The sequence below is a fragment of the Physella acuta genome, unplaced genomic scaffold (assembly GCF_028476545.2).
Source record: "Physella acuta isolate Inbredline_101_S28 unplaced genomic scaffold, ASM2847654v3 ptg000223l, whole genome shotgun sequence".
In the NCBI taxonomy this organism is placed as follows: domain Eukaryota; kingdom Metazoa; phylum Mollusca; class Gastropoda; family Physidae; genus Physella; species Physella acuta.
Genome location: NW_026731742.1, coordinates 391,479 through 409,169, shown reverse-complemented (window position 1 = coordinate 409,169; position 17,691 = coordinate 391,479). Strand labels below are relative to the sequence as shown.

The 17,691-nt window shown below is 37.3% G+C and overlaps 1 protein-coding gene across 1 annotated transcript in view; it reads left to right on the top strand.

Moving 5' to 3' along the window:
- Positions 1-2,153: 2,153 nt before the first annotated feature.
- Positions 2,154-17,691, top strand: part of LOC131937819 (aminopeptidase B) — a 33,305-nt gene continuing 17,767 nt past the window's right edge. The window contains exons 1-5 of the mRNA XM_059295477.1: positions 2,154-2,316; positions 3,630-3,816; positions 4,076-4,188; positions 5,772-5,874; positions 10,008-10,213. Of these exons, the coding sequence (XP_059151460.1) occupies positions 3,648-3,816; positions 4,076-4,188; positions 5,772-5,874; positions 10,008-10,213 (591 nt within the window). The 5' untranslated portion in view covers positions 2,154-2,316; positions 3,630-3,647. The remainder of the gene's footprint in view (positions 2,317-3,629; positions 3,817-4,075; positions 4,189-5,771; positions 5,875-10,007; positions 10,214-17,691) is intronic.

Below are 17,691 nucleotides of genomic sequence, written 5' to 3'. Positions count from 1 at the left end.
TTAAATAACGATGAAGAATAGCGTTGGTCACTATGTTATGTAATGAATACCTTTACTAAAACATAAAAAGCGACCAACTATTTTCTTGAAAGTTATTCAAATACTAATGCAATATTATATAGATCTTTTGAAAAAGAATAATTTTCTACTTTTAGTGCAAAATTAAATAAAAGCTTGTTATCAATTCAGATGTTTATATAATATTACATAAATTCTTTTAAATTGTAAAAACAGTTGCTTTCCTGTCAAACATTTCTTTACACATCAACCATAAAATGTTCCATAAATATTTCGGCAAAAAGGTGCCCCCCCCCCCCCTCCGTCAAATGGTGGGATAGCGTAAAAGAAATGAACCAATCGATATTTGAAGGTTAGCCAGAGGTCTAAGCCACATTCACTGCTAGTCTTTGACTTTCTGGGACATTCATACGTGACTCGAGAATCGAAGGAAAATGTAAATGGCTGCTAACAACGTCAAATGGTCTATCGATTAGCTCTCGACTTGATTCGACTGACAAATGACGTGTCGTGTCAAATTTGTCTGGCTGACAAAAGATACTCTTTCACATTTGTCAAATCGTCTTCGGTCGGAATCGTTTGTGAAAAAAAAACATGACTTCGCAAGCAGATCTAAAACGGCTTGAATACTTGAAACTAAATCTCCTTGAGTTGGGCTAAATACTAGACTCATGTGACTTTGTTTACATTTACGTTGTGACGTATTTTAGCACTAGGGGAGATGGGTGCACCATGGGATAGATTTATGAATACTCCAAGTGATGACACCATGTAATGTGGCATTGAATGACACCAAGTAATTTGGCATTAGGTGACACCAACATGTAATGTAGCATTGAATGACACCATGTAATTTGGCATTAGGTGACACCAACATGTAATGTGGCATTGAATGACACCATGTAATTTGGCATTAGGTGACACCAACATGTAATGTGGCATTGAATGACACCATGTAATGTGGCATTAGGGGACACCAACATGTAATGTGGCATTGAATGACACCATGTAATGTGGCATTAGGTGACACCAACATGTAATGTGGCATTGAATGACACCATGTAATTTGGCATTAGGTGACACCAACATGTAATGTGGCATTGAATGACACCATGTAATGTGGCATTAGGTGACACCAACATGTAATGTGGCATTGAATGACACCATGTAATGTGGCATTAGGGGACACCAACATGTAATGTGGCATTGAATGACACCATGTAATGTGGCATTAGGTGACACCAACATGTAATGTGGCATTGAATGACACCATGTAATGTGGCATTAGGTGACACCAACATGCAATGTGGCATTGAATGACACCAACATGTAATGTGGCATTAGGTGACACCAACATGTAATGTGGCATTGAATGACACCAATATGTAATGTGGCATTAGGTGACACCAAAATGTAGTTATATATTTGATGACACCATTATGTAGTGTGGAGTTGGGTGACACTAACATGAGAGATCTACATAACAGGCTTTGTTGATAAGTCAGATCTATCTGGCTGATCTAATAAAAAAAAGGCCAAAGATTTGAAAAAAAGTGGTTATGCTTCATTGGTTTTTTTACATTCATGCCACAACTGTGAGCAGAGTTTCTTCCAGGCATCTCTTCGGACGAAAATTTCAAGTGCACCCCCGAAGAAAAAAGTCTTGAAGATTCACTGACTGAGTCCCATTTGTTGGTCGTCGTCCCCTTCCCCCGCTATAGGGGGTTTGAAATTTTAAAATGTATGGGGAAAGGGTTCAACCTTACCTGGATACTAAAACAGTTTACATAAAGGTTAAATAAATACCGGTAAATTCACTACCTGTATCTAGATTGAGTTGGTTGTCATCCAAAATAAATCAGGTGTTGTGTAATACTAATACATATTGTAGCTCTACACTTACCCTTACTGTAGCTCTACACTTACCCTTACTGTAGCTCTACACTTACCCATACTGTAGCTCTACACTTACCCATACTGTAGCTCTACACTTACCCTTACTGTAGCAATACACTTACCCCTACTGTAGCTCTAAGACTAATTAGCATAAGTTAAAACTTTTCTAAGAAAACGAGTTGCTTGCAAAAAAAAAAAATCAGACACATGCGCAGTTCCACTTTGAGGTTGCCGTAAGAGACAAGTACGGCCATTTCAATCTGACTGCGCGGAGGTGCAAGACGTCTTTTTCTGCCGTTGTGAACATTATCTTAGCCTGAATTACACAGGCACGTCAGCTGTCATGACGTGCCTGTGATGACGTGTAGCACTACCTTGATGATAATTGGACTCGTGACGTAGGTAAGTTTTTGTTACAGAGAGTCCAATCTCCATCTCTCTGTGGTTCACCTTGTCAGATGTTCCCATGACAATGTCACCTTGTCAGATGTTCCCATGACAATGTCACCTTGTCAGATGTTCCCATGACATTGTCACCTTGTCAGATGTTCCCATGACAATGTCACCTTGTCAGATGTTCCCATGACAATGTCACCTGGTCAAAAGGCCCCATGACTATGTCCAGTGTTTCTTCCAGACTTTTTTCTCCGGGGGGGGGGGGGGGCATTTGAAATTTTCGGGGGGGGGGGGCGGACACTGTTCAAAGTATATATATTCTATTTAAATTTCATTTCGTTCGGGGGGGGGGCTGTGCCCCCCCCCCCCCCAGCCTCCGGAGAGATGCCTGGAAGAAACTGACAATGTCACCTTGTCAGATGTTCCCATGACAATGTCACCTTGTCAGATATTCCCATGACAATGTCACATTGACACCCTGCTCCCTCTGTGGGGATGGGGTCTGAAATTTCCAGGTGACTTGATGTTTTTTTTTATTTAAATCTTGTTTTAACACTAGCTGCAGCTCATTATTTTATAAGTTGTATGCGTGCACATGCTATTTTTATATGATGGTAAAGTTAAAGGAATACAGAGAGAATTCTCAACACACACACAACGTTTTTATTACGAATACATGAATTGAAAGGTGGGGCGATTCCCCACCCTACTGTTATAAATTTACATGAACTAATTTGAAAAAAAAAGGTGCAAAGAACCTCTGGAGACTTGTTTAGGGGCAGCTACTCTTCATCACTGCAAGAAGTGATGGCCCATTTTTAACAACTTAGGACCTTTTAGATTGAAGAGTGACGTAGACAAAATAAAATAAACGCTGTAGTCGTTGAAGAATTCGTTTTAAATCGAAACAGGAATCCCAGGAAATGACATCTTATAAATTTATGATTTAGTTTTATGTAAGTTAATTCACCGGGTGTCGGATCCCACAAAAGAGTTCAAGCTACAGTTTAACATAACATTTCGTGTATGTGTATAAATAAGGTTTCAGTCAAGCAGCGTCCAGCTAAGGCTTTATTTAGATCTACAATCTAATGTTCTCAATGGGTTGCCCGAGAACATTTGTAGTTTTATGATAAGGGTTGGACCGTGCAGCAAAGTAGGCCCCATCTACATGCCACTGTCTATACCCTAGGGAAGGACTGGGGGGGGGGGGGCTTTAAGGATGATCTCACAAGAACTAAAACTGTCATAAAAGAATATCACAAGCACTATATGAACTGTCACAAGGAATGTCACAAACACTCTATGAACTGTCTCAGGAAAGAACAAATTACAAGATGGCGGCGCTGCATGCAGATCACGTGACTGACGTAGCTACGTCATCCAACTTTAAGCAGGTCAAGACAACACATCTCCATCTGGACACTTATGTCGATTTCAGCCAAAAATCTATCGCCGGCTCTGAAACAATCACCTTCAAGAGTGAAACGGACGAACTGAGTTCAGGTAATTTGAGCTTCGCTATTTCTTTAAACTGAATCAGCCCATATTCAGGCTACATCCTTACAGGCTACATTTCTATAGGCTACATCTTTACAGGCTATAAACTATAACATCAAACAGATTTCTTATTTTTATCAAAGAGATCGTCCAAAATGACGCCAGATATTTTCGTATATGACTGCCTACAAAGATTGGTCACATTAATTAAATAATTAATGAACTTAGTTAATATTTCTCTCTGTCCTGCCGTCTACTGTTCCAGTTATCTTGGATGTGCACCAGACGCTTACAGTCATCACGGTGAAATACAACGAGAGAGTTCTAAAGTTTGAAGTGAAACCTTTTCGAAGTTATGGCACAAGTTTAGAGATTTTTGTAAGTTTGTTTTGATACCGTTCTCAAGTTTGAAGTGAAACCTTTTCGAAGTTATGGCACAAGTTTAGAGATTTTTGTAAGTTTGTTTTGATACCGTTCTCAAGTTTGAAGTGAAACCTTTTCGAAGTTATGGCACAAGTTTAGAGATTTTTGTAAGTTTGTTTTGAGAGAGGTCTAGGGTGACCTTGACCACCTGTGTTCTGGGGTGACCTTGTTAATCCTTACAATATCGTCTGACCTTGTAAGGTGTCATCTCATTAGTTATGATGACCTTCAAAGACCTTGTAAACTGGGTTGCCTCTGTGGTAAACGGAAAAAAGTCACAGGAAAAAAAACACAGAAAAAAAGTCACAGTTTTTGCTAGGAAAAAAAGTCACAGAAAAAAAGTCACAGTGGAAAAATTTTATCGGAAAAAAAGTCACAGAAATAAAGTCACAGAAAAAAAAGTCACAAAAATCTTTTTAGAAATATTTTGATTTATTTGTTAGGAATTGTAAAATTTTTTTTGTTTATTGTTGTGGGTTGTATTTTTGACAGCATAAATTATTTATAGACGTTAAAAGCATTATGGGTTATAACAATTGTAAGTAAAAAATACTCTAAGATAATTTACACAACAATCTCAACTTTTGCTACGTATTTAGTTAAATACGCGGTAGAAAAGTTTATAAAAGAAATTTAAGCAAATTTCGCCGTAGGCTATTCTCTGGTCGGCCTCTCCTCAGTAGGCATTGTCCGAACATATTTTGTGTTGTTGACGTTATGCGTCAATGGCAGCCTTTGAACCTTGTCGGCTTTCTGTTTGATCCTAAGTTTTGTTATGTAATGAGCGTGATAAATGTGGGCAGTAAAGGTGGTTGAACTGAGCGTAACTATTGTTGCCATGAGTTGAGGACAGCAAGTCAGATGAACTTACCATTTCACGGTAATTTAATGTTGGTATTTAAAAAAAACACGATGAAAACCGTGGGCATTGGAGCATTCTATTAAATGCTCCTAATCTTAAGTTTAAAATAATTACAATCTACATACTTCTTACTAAATATTTTTAGATGAATTATAAAAATTACTATGCGTATACAGCCTACACACATTACATTAAATTTAATTAATCCTAAGTTAATTTGCACTCTCTAAATATTTAATACATAAAAGTATTACCAAATATCAAGCAAATATATATTTGTGACTTTTTTCCTGTGACTTTTTTTCTGTGTTTTTTTTTCCTGTGTTTTTTTGTTTTTTTTTCCTGTGACTTTTTTTCCTACAATCGCCTCTGTACTCTGGGTCGGCAATGTTAACAGTAATGTTGTCTTGACAGAAAATGTTAACAGTAATGTTGTCTAGACAGAAAATCTTGACTGAGTTTTTAGCCTGGTGCTTCATGTAGATCTAGTCTGTGTATCTCTACTCACACTTGACCTTGTCAGTACTAAACTAGGTCAAGGATAGCTCTTTACGATACTGGCTATTGTTGCATGTACTCCAATAAAATACAAATGAACTCCTGTATTGTTACGATACTGGCTATTGTTGCATGTACTCCAATAAAATACAAATGAACTCCTGTATTGTATTTGTAGCTGGAAGAAGCCAAAAATAAAGGAGATGTTTTTGAGCTGTGGATCCAATTTGTGTCTGGCAAGGGCCCGGCACTCTCGTGGCTTGAGCCTCAACAAACAGCAGGTACGTAAGGCAGGGGCGTATGTGGTGGGGCGAGCCTCAACAAACAGCAGGTACGTAAGGCAGGGGCGTATGTGGTGGGGCGACCGCTTCCCATGACACATTGGTTAGTGACGCCCTTTTGGGGGGGGGGGGTTAATTAAAACAAAATTGAAAAGAAATTACACAACAAAGGACAACAAACCCACCTTTCTCAGTCCAGCATTATGTAGCAGCCCTACTTTAAATTGTCAGTCTCAGTCCTATAGTCCAGAACTATGTAGCAGCCTTACTTTAAATTGTCAGCCTCATGCTAGCCACTATGTAGCAGCCCTACTTTAAATTGTCAGCCTCATGCTAGCCACTATGTAGCAGCCCTACTTTAAATTGTCAGCCTCAGGCTAGCCACTATGTAGCAGCCCTACTTTAAATTGTCAGTCTCAGTCCTATAGTCCAGCACTATGTAGCAGCCCTACTTTAAATTGTCAGCCTCAGTCCTATAGTCCAGAACTATGTAGCAGCCTTACTTTAAATTGTCAGCCTCATGCTAGCCACTATGTAGCAGCCCTACTTTAAATTGTCAGTCTCAGTCCTATAGTCCAGCACTATGTAGCAGCCCTACTTTAAATTGTCAGCCTCAGTCCTATAGTCCAGAACTATGTAGCAGCCCTACTTTAAATTGTCAGCCTCATGCTAGCCACAATGTAGCAGTCCTACTTTAAATTGTCAGCCTCATGCTAGCCACTATGTAGCAGCCCTACTTTAAATTGTCAGCCTCAGGCTAGCCACTATGTAGCAGCCCTACTTTAAATTGTCAGCCTCAGTCCTATAGTCCAGCACTATGTAGCAGCCCTACTTTAAATTGTCAGCCTCATGCTAGCCACTATGTAGCAGCCCTACTTTAAATTGTCAGCCTCAGGCTAGCCACTATGTAGCAGCCCTACTTTAAATTGTCAGCCTCAGTCCTATAGTCCAGCACTATGTAGCAGTCCTACTTTAAATTGTCAGCCTCAGGCTAGCCACTATGTAGCAGCCCTACTTTAAATTGTCAGTCTCAGTCCTATAGTCCAGAACTATGTAGCAGCCTTACTTTAAATTGTCAGCCTCATGCTAGCCACTATGTAGCAGCCCTACTTTAAATTGTCAGCCTCAGTCCTATAGTCCAGCACTATGTAGCAGCCCTACTTTAAATTGTCAGCCTCAGGCTAGCCACTATGTAGCAGCCCTACTTTAAATTGTCAGCCTCAGTCCTATAGTCCAGAACTATGTAGCAGCTTTACTTTAAATTGTCAGCCTCATGCTAGCCACTATGTAGCAGCCCTACTTTAAATTGTCAGTCTCAGTCCTATAGTCCAGCACTATGTAGCAGCCCTACTTTAAATTGTCAGCCTCAGTCCTATAGTCCAGAACTATGTAGCAGCCCTACTTTAAATTGTCAGCCTCATGCTAGCCACAATGTAGCAGTCCTACTTTAAATTGTCAGCCTCATGCTAGCCACTATGTAGCAGCCCTACTTTAAATTGTCAGCCTCAGGCTAGCCACTATGTAGCAGCCCTACTTTAAATTGTCAGCCTCAGTCCTATAGTCCAGCACTATGTAGCAGCCCTACTTTAAATTGTCAGCCTCATGCTAGCCACTATGTAGCAGCCCTACTTTAAACTGTCAGCCTCAGGCTAGCCACTATGTAGCAGCCCTACTTTAAATTGTCAGCCTCAGTCCTATAGTCCAGCACTATGTAGCAGTCCTACTTTAAATTGTCAGCCTCATGCTAGCCACTATGTAGCAGTCCTACTTTAAATTGTCAGCCTCAGGCTAGCCACTATGTAGCAGCCCTACTTTAAATTGTCAGTCTCAGTCCTATAGTCCAGAACTATGTAGCAGCCTTACTTTAAATTGTCAGCCTCATGCTAGCCACTATGTAGCAGCCCTACTTTAAATTGTCAGCCTCAGTCCTATAGTCCAGCACTATGTAGCAGCCCTACTTTAAATTGTCAGCCTCAGGCTAGCCACTATGTAGCAGCCCTACTTTAAATTGTCAGCCTCAGTCCTATAGTCCAGCACTATGTAGCAGCCTTACTTTAAATTGTCAGCCTCATGCTAGCCACTATGTAGCAGCCCTACTTTAAATTGTCAGCCTCAGTCCTATAGTCCAGCACTATGTAGCAGTCCTACTTTAAATTGTCAGCCTCAGGCTAGCCACTATGTAGCAGCCCTACTTTAAATTGTCAGCCTCAGTCCTATAGTCCAGCACTATGTAGCAGTCCTACTTTAAATTGTCAGCCTCAGGCTAGCCACTATGTAGCAGCCCTACTTTAAATTGTCAGCCTCAGTCCTATAGTCCAGAACTATGTAGCAGCCTTACTTTAAATTGTCAGCCTCAGGCTAGCCACTATGTAGCAGCCCTACTTTAAATTGTCAGCCTCATGCTAGCCACTATGTAGCAGTCCTACTTTAAATTGTCAGCCTCAGTCCTATAGTCCAGCACTATGTAGCAGCCCTACTTTAAATTGTCAGCCTCATGCTAGCCACTATGTAGCAGCCCTACTTTAAATTGTCAGTCTCAGTCCTATAGTCCAGCACTATGTAGCAGCCCTACTTTAAATTGTCAGCCTCAGGCTAGCCACTATGTAGCAGCCCTACTTTAAATTGTCAGTCTCAGTCCTATAGTCCAGCACTATGTAGCAGCCCTACTTTAAATTGTCAGCCTCAGTCCTATAGTCCAGAACTATGTAGCAGCCTTACTTTAAATTGTCAGCCTCATGCTAGCCACTATGTAGCAGTCCTACTTTAAATTGTCAGCCTCAGTCCTATAGTCCAGCACTATGTAGCAGTCCTACTTTAAATTGTCAGCCTCAGTCCTATAGTCCAGCACTATGTAGCAGCCCTACTTTAAATTGTCAGCCTCAGTCCTATAGTCCAGAACTATGTAGCAGCCCTACTTTAAATTGTCAGCCTCATGCTAGCCACTATGTAGCAGTCCTACTTTAAATTGTCAGCCTCAGGCTAGCCACTATGTAGCAGCCCTACTTTAAATTGTCAGCCTCATGCTAGCCACTATGTATCAGTCCTACTTTAAATTGTCAGCCTCAGTCCTATAGTCCAGCACTATGTAGCAGCCCTACTTTAAATTGTCAGCCTCAGGCTAGCCACTATGTAGCAGCCCTACTTTAAATTGTCAGCCTCATGCTAGCCACTATGTAGCAGCCCTACTTTAAATTGTCAGCCTCATGCTAGCCACTATGTAGCAGTCCTACTTTAAATTGTCAGCCTCAGTCCTATAGTCCAGCACTATGTAGCAGCCCTACTTTAAATTGTCAGCCTCAGGCTAGCCACTATGTAGCAGCCCTACTTTAAATTGTCAGTCTCAGTCCTATAGTCCAGCACTATGTAGCAGCCCTACTTTAAATTGTCAGCCTCAGTCCTATAGTCCAGTACTATGTAGCAGCCCTACTTTAAATTGTCAGCCTCAGTCCTATAGTCCAGTACTATGTAGCAGCCCTACTTTAAATTGTCAGCCTCAGTCCTATAGTCCAGTACTATGTAGCAGCCCTACTTTAAATTGTCAGCCTCAGTCCTATAGTCCAGCACTATGTAGCAGCCCTACTTTAAATTGTCAGCCTCAGGCTAGCCACTATGTAGCAGCCCTACTTTAAATTGTCAGCCTCAGTCCTATAGTCCAGCATTGTGTAGCAGCCCTACTTTAAATTGTCAGCCTCAGTCCTATAGTCCAGCACTATGTAGCAGCCCTACTTTAAATTGTCAGCCTCAGTCCTATAGTCCAGCACTATGTAGCAGCCCTACTTTAAATTGTCAGCCTCAGTCCTATAGTCCAGCACTATGTAGCAGCCCTACTTTAAATTGTCAGCCTCAGTCCTATAGTCCAGAACTATGTAGCAGCCCTACTTTAAATTGTCAGTCTCAGGCTAGCCACTATAGATACTCTTTGGCTGAAATTTTAAGAAATAAGAAAAATACAACACGCCTTCTATATTTAAATTCATACACCGTAATTATTAAGTCTTATCCGGACTGTCACACACGTCTTAAATTCATAAAACTGACCCTCTTAAAGCGAGGACGATGAAGAAAATACTTTTTATTAACAATTATATCCTGACCAGAAAGCATTGTTCATGAAGAAACTATCCTCCAAACAGACAAAAAGCAACCGTTCCTGTATAGCCAAGGCCAGTCAGTACTCAACAGGTCCTTCTTCCCATGCCAAGACACCCCAGCTGTCAAAGCTACCTACTCCGCCTTCGTTAGCGTCCCTGACCAGTTGACCGCTGTGATGAGTGCCAATCAGAGAAGTTTTGGGGAGAAGGCCAATAAAGACAACCAGAAAAACTGCTTTTACTTTGAGGTGGTTTGTTCTAAGCACAATGTGTTTAGCAGATTGTGTTTAGAAGATTGTGTTTAGCAGTTTGATCACTGTGATCTTTTTTTCAAGTCATTAGCAAAAAAAAAACTGGTAAATTAGGCAGTTATATCACACCAAAATTAGGCAGTTATAATATCACACCAAAATTAGGCAGTTACATCACATCAAAATTAGGCAGTTATATCACACCAAAATTAGGCAGTTATATCACACCAAAATTAGGCAGTTATAATATCACGCCAAAATTAGGCAGTTACATCACACCAAAATTAGGCAGTTATAATATCACATCAAAATTAGGCAGTTATATCACGCCAAAATTAGGCAGTTATAATATCACGCCACAAGTAGGCAGTTATATCACACCAAAATTAGGCAGTTATAATATCACACCAAAATTAGGCAGTTATATCACACCAAAATTAGGCAGTTATAATATCACGCCAAAATTAGGCAGTTACATCACACTAAAATTAGGCAGTTATAATATCACATCAAAATTAGGCAGTTATATCACGCCAAAATTAGGCAGTTATAATATCACGCCAAAATTAGGCAGTTATATCACACCAAAATTAGGCAGTTATAATATCACACCAAAATTAGGCAGTTACATCACATCAAAATTAGGCAGTTATATCACACCAAAATTAGGCAGTTATATCACACCAAAATTAGGCAGTTATATCACATCAAAATTAGGCAGTTATAATATCACACCAAAATTAGGCAGTTATAATATCACACCAAAATTAGGCAGTTATATCACATCAAAATAAGGCAGTTATATCACGCCAAAATTAGGCAGTTATATCACACCAAAATTAGGCAGTTATATCACATCAAAATTAGGCAGTTATATCACGCCAAAATTAGGCAGTTATAATATCACGCCAAAATTAGGCAGTTATATCACACCAAAATTAGGCAGTTATAATATCACACCAAAATTAGGCAGTTACATCACATCAAAATTAGGCAGTTATATCACACCAAAATTAGGCAGTTATAATATCACACCAAAATTAGGCAGTTATAATATCACACCAAAATTAGGCAGTTATATCACACCAAAATTAGGCAGTTATATCACACCAAAATTAGGCAGTTATATCACACCAAAATTAGGCAGTTATATCACACCAAAATTAGGCAGTTAAATCACATCAAAATTAGGCAGTTATAATATCACATCAAAATTAGGCAGTTATAATATCACATCAAAATTAGGCAGTTATATCACACCAAAATTAGGCAGTTATATCACATCAAAATTAGGCAGTTATAATATCACGCCAAAATTAGGCAGTTATATCACACCAAAATTAGGCAGTTATATCACATCAAAATTAGGCAGTTATATCACGCCAAAATTAGGCAGTTATAATATCACGCCAAAATTAGGCAGTTATATCACACCAAAATTAGGCAGTTATAATATCACACCAAAATTAGGCAGTTACATCACATCAAAATTAGGCAGTTATATCACACCAAAATTAGGCAGTTATAATATCACACCAAAATTAGGCAGTTATAATATCACACCAAAATTAGGCAGTTATATCACACCAAAATTAGGCAGTTATATCACACCAAAATTAGGCAGTTATATCACACCAAAATTAGGCAGTTATAATATCACGCCAAAATTAGGCAGTTACATCACATCAAAATTAGGCAGTTATAATATCACATCAAAATTAGGCAGTTATATCACACCAAAATTAGGCAGTTATAATATCACGCCAAAATTAGGCAGTTATATCACACCAAAATTAGGCAGTTATAATATCACACCAAAATTAGGCAGTTACATCACATCAAAATTAGGCAGTTATATCACACCAAAATTAGGCAGTTATAATATCACACCAAAATTAGGCAGTTATAATATCACACCAAAATTAGGCAGTTATATCACATCAAAATTAGGCAGTTATATCACACCAAAATTAGGCAGTTATATCACACCAAAATTAGGCAGTTATAATATCACGCCAAAATTAGGCAGTTATAATATCACACCAAAATTAGGCAGTTATAATATCACACCAAAATTAGGCAGTTATAATATCACGCCAAAATTAGGCAGTTACATCACATCAAAATTAGGCAGTTATATCACACCAAAATTAGGCAGTTATAATATCACACCAAAATTAGGCAGTTATAATATCACACCAAAATTAGGCAGTTATATCACACCAAAATTAGGCAGTTACATCACATCAAAATTAGGCAGTTACATCACATTAAAATTAGGCAGTTACATCACACCAAAATTAGGCAGTTATATCACACCAAAATTAGGCAGTTATAATATCACGCCAAAATTAGGCAGTTATAATATCACGTCAAAATTAGGCAGTTATATCACACCAAAATTAGGCAGTTATATCACATCAAAATTAGGCAGTTATAATATCACGCCAAAATTAGGCAGTTACATCACACCAAAATTAGGCAGTTATATCACACCAAAATTAGGCAGTTATAATATCACACCAAAATTAGGCAGTTATATCACATCAAAATTAGGCAGTTATAATATCACACCAAAATTAGGCAGTTATAATATCACACCAAATCTAGGCAGTTATATCACACCAAAATTAGGCAGTTATAATATCACACCAAAATTAGGCAGTTATACCACATCAAAATTAGGCAGTTACATCACATCAAAATTAGGCAGTTATAATATCACGCCAAAATTAGGCAGTTACATCACACCAAAATTAGGCAGTTATAATATCACACCAAAATTAGGCAGTTATACCACATCAAAATTAGGCAGTTATATCACACCAAATCTAGGCAGTTACATCACACCAAAATTAGGCAGTTATAATATCACACCAAAATTAGGCAGTTATATCACATCAAAATTAGGCAGTTATAATATCACACCAAAATTAGGCAGTTATAATATCACACCAAAATTAGGCAGTTATATCACACCAAAATTAGGCAGTTATAATATCACACCAAAATTAGGCAGTTATACCACATCAAAATTAGGCAGTTATATCACACCAAATCTAGGCAGTTATATCACACCAAAATTAGGCAGTTATAATATCACACCAAAATTAGGCAGTTATACCACATCAAAATTAGGCAGTTACATCACATCAAAATTAGGCAGTTATAATATCACGCCAAAATTAGGCAGTTACATCACACCAAAATTAGGCAGTTATAATATCACACCAAAATTAGGCAGTTATACCACATCAAAATTAGGCAGTTATATCACACCAAATCTAGGCAGTTACATCACACCAAAATTAGGCAGTTATAATATCACACCAAAATTAGGCAGTTATATCACACCAAAATTAGGCAGTTATATCACACCAAATCTAGGCAGTTATAATATCACGCCAAAATTAGGCAGTTACATCACACCAAAATTAGGCAGTTATAATATCACACCAAAATTAGGCAGTTATATCACACCAAAATTAGGCAGTTACATCACATCAAAATTAGGCAGTTACATCACATCAAAATTAGGCAGTTACATCACACCAAAATTAGGCAGTTATAATATCACACCAAAATTAGGCAGTTATATCACACCAAAATTAGGCAGTTACATCACATCAAAATTAGGCAGTTATATCACACCAAATCTAGTCAGTTATAATATCACGCCAAAATTAGGCAGTTATATCACACCAAAATTAGGCAGTTACATCACATCAAAATTAGGCAGTTATATCACACCAAAATTAGGCAGTTATATCACACCAAAATTAGGCAGTTATAATATCACACCAAAATTAGGCAGTTACATCACACCAAAATTAGGCAGTTATATCACACCAAAATTAGGCAGTTATAATATCACACCAAAATTAGGCAGTTACATCACACCAAAATTAGGCAGTTATATCACACCAAAATTAGGCAGTTATAATATCACGCCAAAATTAGGCAGTTACATCACATCAAAATTAGGCAGTTATATCACACCAAATCTAGGCAGTTATATCACACCAAAATTAGGCAGTTATAATATCACGCCAAAATTAGGCAGTTACATCACATCAAAATTAGGCAGTTATATCACACCAAAATTAGGCAGTTATAATATCACACCAAAATTAGGCAGTTACATCACACCAAAATTAGGCAGTTATAATATCACACCAAAATTAGGCAGTTATAATATCACGCCAAAATTAGGCAGTTACATCACATCAAAATTAGGCAGTTATATCACACCAAAATTAGGCAGTTATAATATCACACCAAAATTAGGCAGTTATAATATCACGCCAAAATTAGGCAGTTACATCACATCAAAATTAGGCAGTTATATCACACCAAAATTAGGCAGTTATAATATCACACCAAAATTAGGCAGTTATATCACACCAAAATTAGGCAGTTACATCACATCAAAATTAGGCAGTTATATCACACCAAAATTAGGCAGTTATAATATCACACCAAAATTAGGCAGTTATAATATCACGCCAAAATTAGGCAGTTACATCACACCAAAATTAGGCAGTTATATCACACCAAAATTAGGCAGTTATAATATCACACCAAAATTAGGCAGTTATAATATCACGCCAAAATTAGGCAGTTATATCACACCAAAATTAGGCAGTTATAATATCACACCAAAATTAGGCAGTTATAATATCACGCAAAAATTAGGCAGTTATATCACATCATAATTAGGCAGTTATATCACATCAAAATTAGGCAGCTATAATATCACACCAAAATTAGACAGTTATATCACGCCAAAATCAGGCAGTTATATCACGCCAAAATTAGGCAGTTATATCACATCAAAATTAGGCAGTTATAATATCACACAAAAATTAGGCAGTTATAATATCACACCAAAATTAGGCAGTTATATCACACCAAAATTAGGCAGTTACATCACATCAAAATTAGGCAGTTACATCACATCAAAATTAGGCAGTTACATCACACCAAAATTAGGCAGTTATATCACACCAAAATTAGGCAGTTATAATATCACAGCAAAATTAGGCAGTTATACCACATCAAAATTAGGCAGTTATATCACACCAAATCTAGGCAGTTATATCACACCAAAATTAGGCAGTTATAATATCACGCCAAAATTAGGCAGTTATATCACACCAAAATTAGGCAGTTATAATATCACGCCAAAATTAGGCAGTTATATCACACCAAAATTAGGCAGTTATAATATCACACCAAAATTAGGCAGTTATAATATCACGCCAAAATTAGGCAGTTACATCACATCAAAATTAGGCAGTTATAATATCACGCCAAAATTAGGCAGTTATATCACACCAAAATTAGGCAGTTACATCACATCAAAATTAGGCAGTTACATCACATCAAAATTAGGCAGTTACATCACATCAAAATTAGGCAGTTACATCACATCAAAATTAGGCAGTTACATCACACCAAAATTAGGCAGTTATAATATCACACCAAATCTAGGCAGTTATATCACACCAAAATTAGGCAGTTATAATATCACACCAAAATTAGGCAGTTATATCACACCAAATCTAGGCAGTTACATCACACCAAAATTAGGCAGTTATAATATCAAACCATAATTAGGCAGTTATATCACACCAAAATTAGGCAGTTATAATATCACACCAAAATTAGGCAGTTATAATACCACATCAAAATTAGGCAGTTATATCACACCAAAATTAGGCAGTTATACCACATCAAAATTAGGCAGTTACATCACATCAAAATTAGGCAGTTATAATATCACGCCAAAATTAGGCAGTTACATCACACCAAAATTAGGCAGTTATAATATCACACCAAAATTAGGCAGTTATACCACATCAAAATTAGGCAGTTATATCACACCAAATCTAGGCAGTTACATCACACCAAAATTAGGCAGTTATAATATCACACCAAAATTAGGCAGTTATATCACACCAAAATTAGGCAGTTATATCACACCAAATCTAGGCAGTTATAATATCACGCCAAAATTAGGCAGTTACATCACACCAAAATTAGGCAGTTATAATATCACACCAAAATTAGGCAGTTATATCACACCAAAATTAGGCAGTTACATCACATCAAAATTAGGCAGTTACATCACATCAAAATTAGGCAGTTACATCACACCAAAATTAGGCAGTTATAATATCACACCAAAATTAGGCAGTTATATCACACCAAAATTAGGCAGTTACATCACATCAAAATTAGGCAGTTATATCACACCAAATCTAGTCAGTTATAATATCACGCCAAAATTAGGCAGTTATATCACACCAAAATTAGGCAGTTACATCACATCAAAATTAGGCAGTTATATCACACCAAAATTAGGCAGTTATATCACACCAAAATTAGGCAGTTATAATATCACACCAAAATTAGGCAGTTACATCACACCAAAATTAGGCAGTTATATCACACCAAAATTAGGCAGTTATAATATCACACCAAAATTAGGCAGTTACATCACACCAAAATTAGGCAGTTATATCACACCAAAATTAGGCAGTTATAATATCACGCCAAAATTAGGCAGTTACATCACATCAAAATTAGGCAGTTATATCACACCAAATCTAGGCAGTTATATCACACCAAAATTAGGCAGTTATAATATCACGCCAAAATTAGGCAGTTACATCACATCAAAATTAGGCAGTTATATCACACCAAAATTAGGCAGTTATAATATCACACCAAAATTAGGCAGTTACATCACACCAAAATTAGGCAGTTATAATATCACACCAAAATTAGGCAGTTATAATATCACGCCAAAATTAGGCAGTTACATCACATCAAAATTAGGCAGTTATATCACACCAAAATTAGGCAGTTATAATATCACACCAAAATTAGGCAGTTATAATATCACGCCAAAATTAGGCAGTTACATCACATCAAAATTAGGCAGTTATATCACACCAAAATTAGGCAGTTATAATATCACACCAAAATTAGGCAGTTATATCACACCAAAATTAGGCAGTTACATCACATCAAAATTAGGCAGTTATATCACACCAAAATTAGGCAGTTATAATATCACACCAAAATTAGGCAGTTATAATATCACGCCAAAATTAGGCAGTTACATCACACCAAAATTAGGCAGTTATATCACACCAAAATTAGGCAGTTATAATATCACACCAAAATTAGGCAGTTATAATATCACGCCAAAATTAGGCAGTTATATCACACCAAAATTAGGCAGTTATAATATCACACCAAAATTAGGCAGTTATAATATCACGCAAAAATTAGGCAGTTATATCACATCATAATTAGGCAGTTATATCACATCAAAATTAGGCAGCTATAATATCACACCAAAATTAGACAGTTATATCACGCCAAAATCAGGCAGTTATATCACGCCAAAATTAGGCAGTTATATCACATCAAAATTAGGCAGTTATAATATCACACAAAAATTA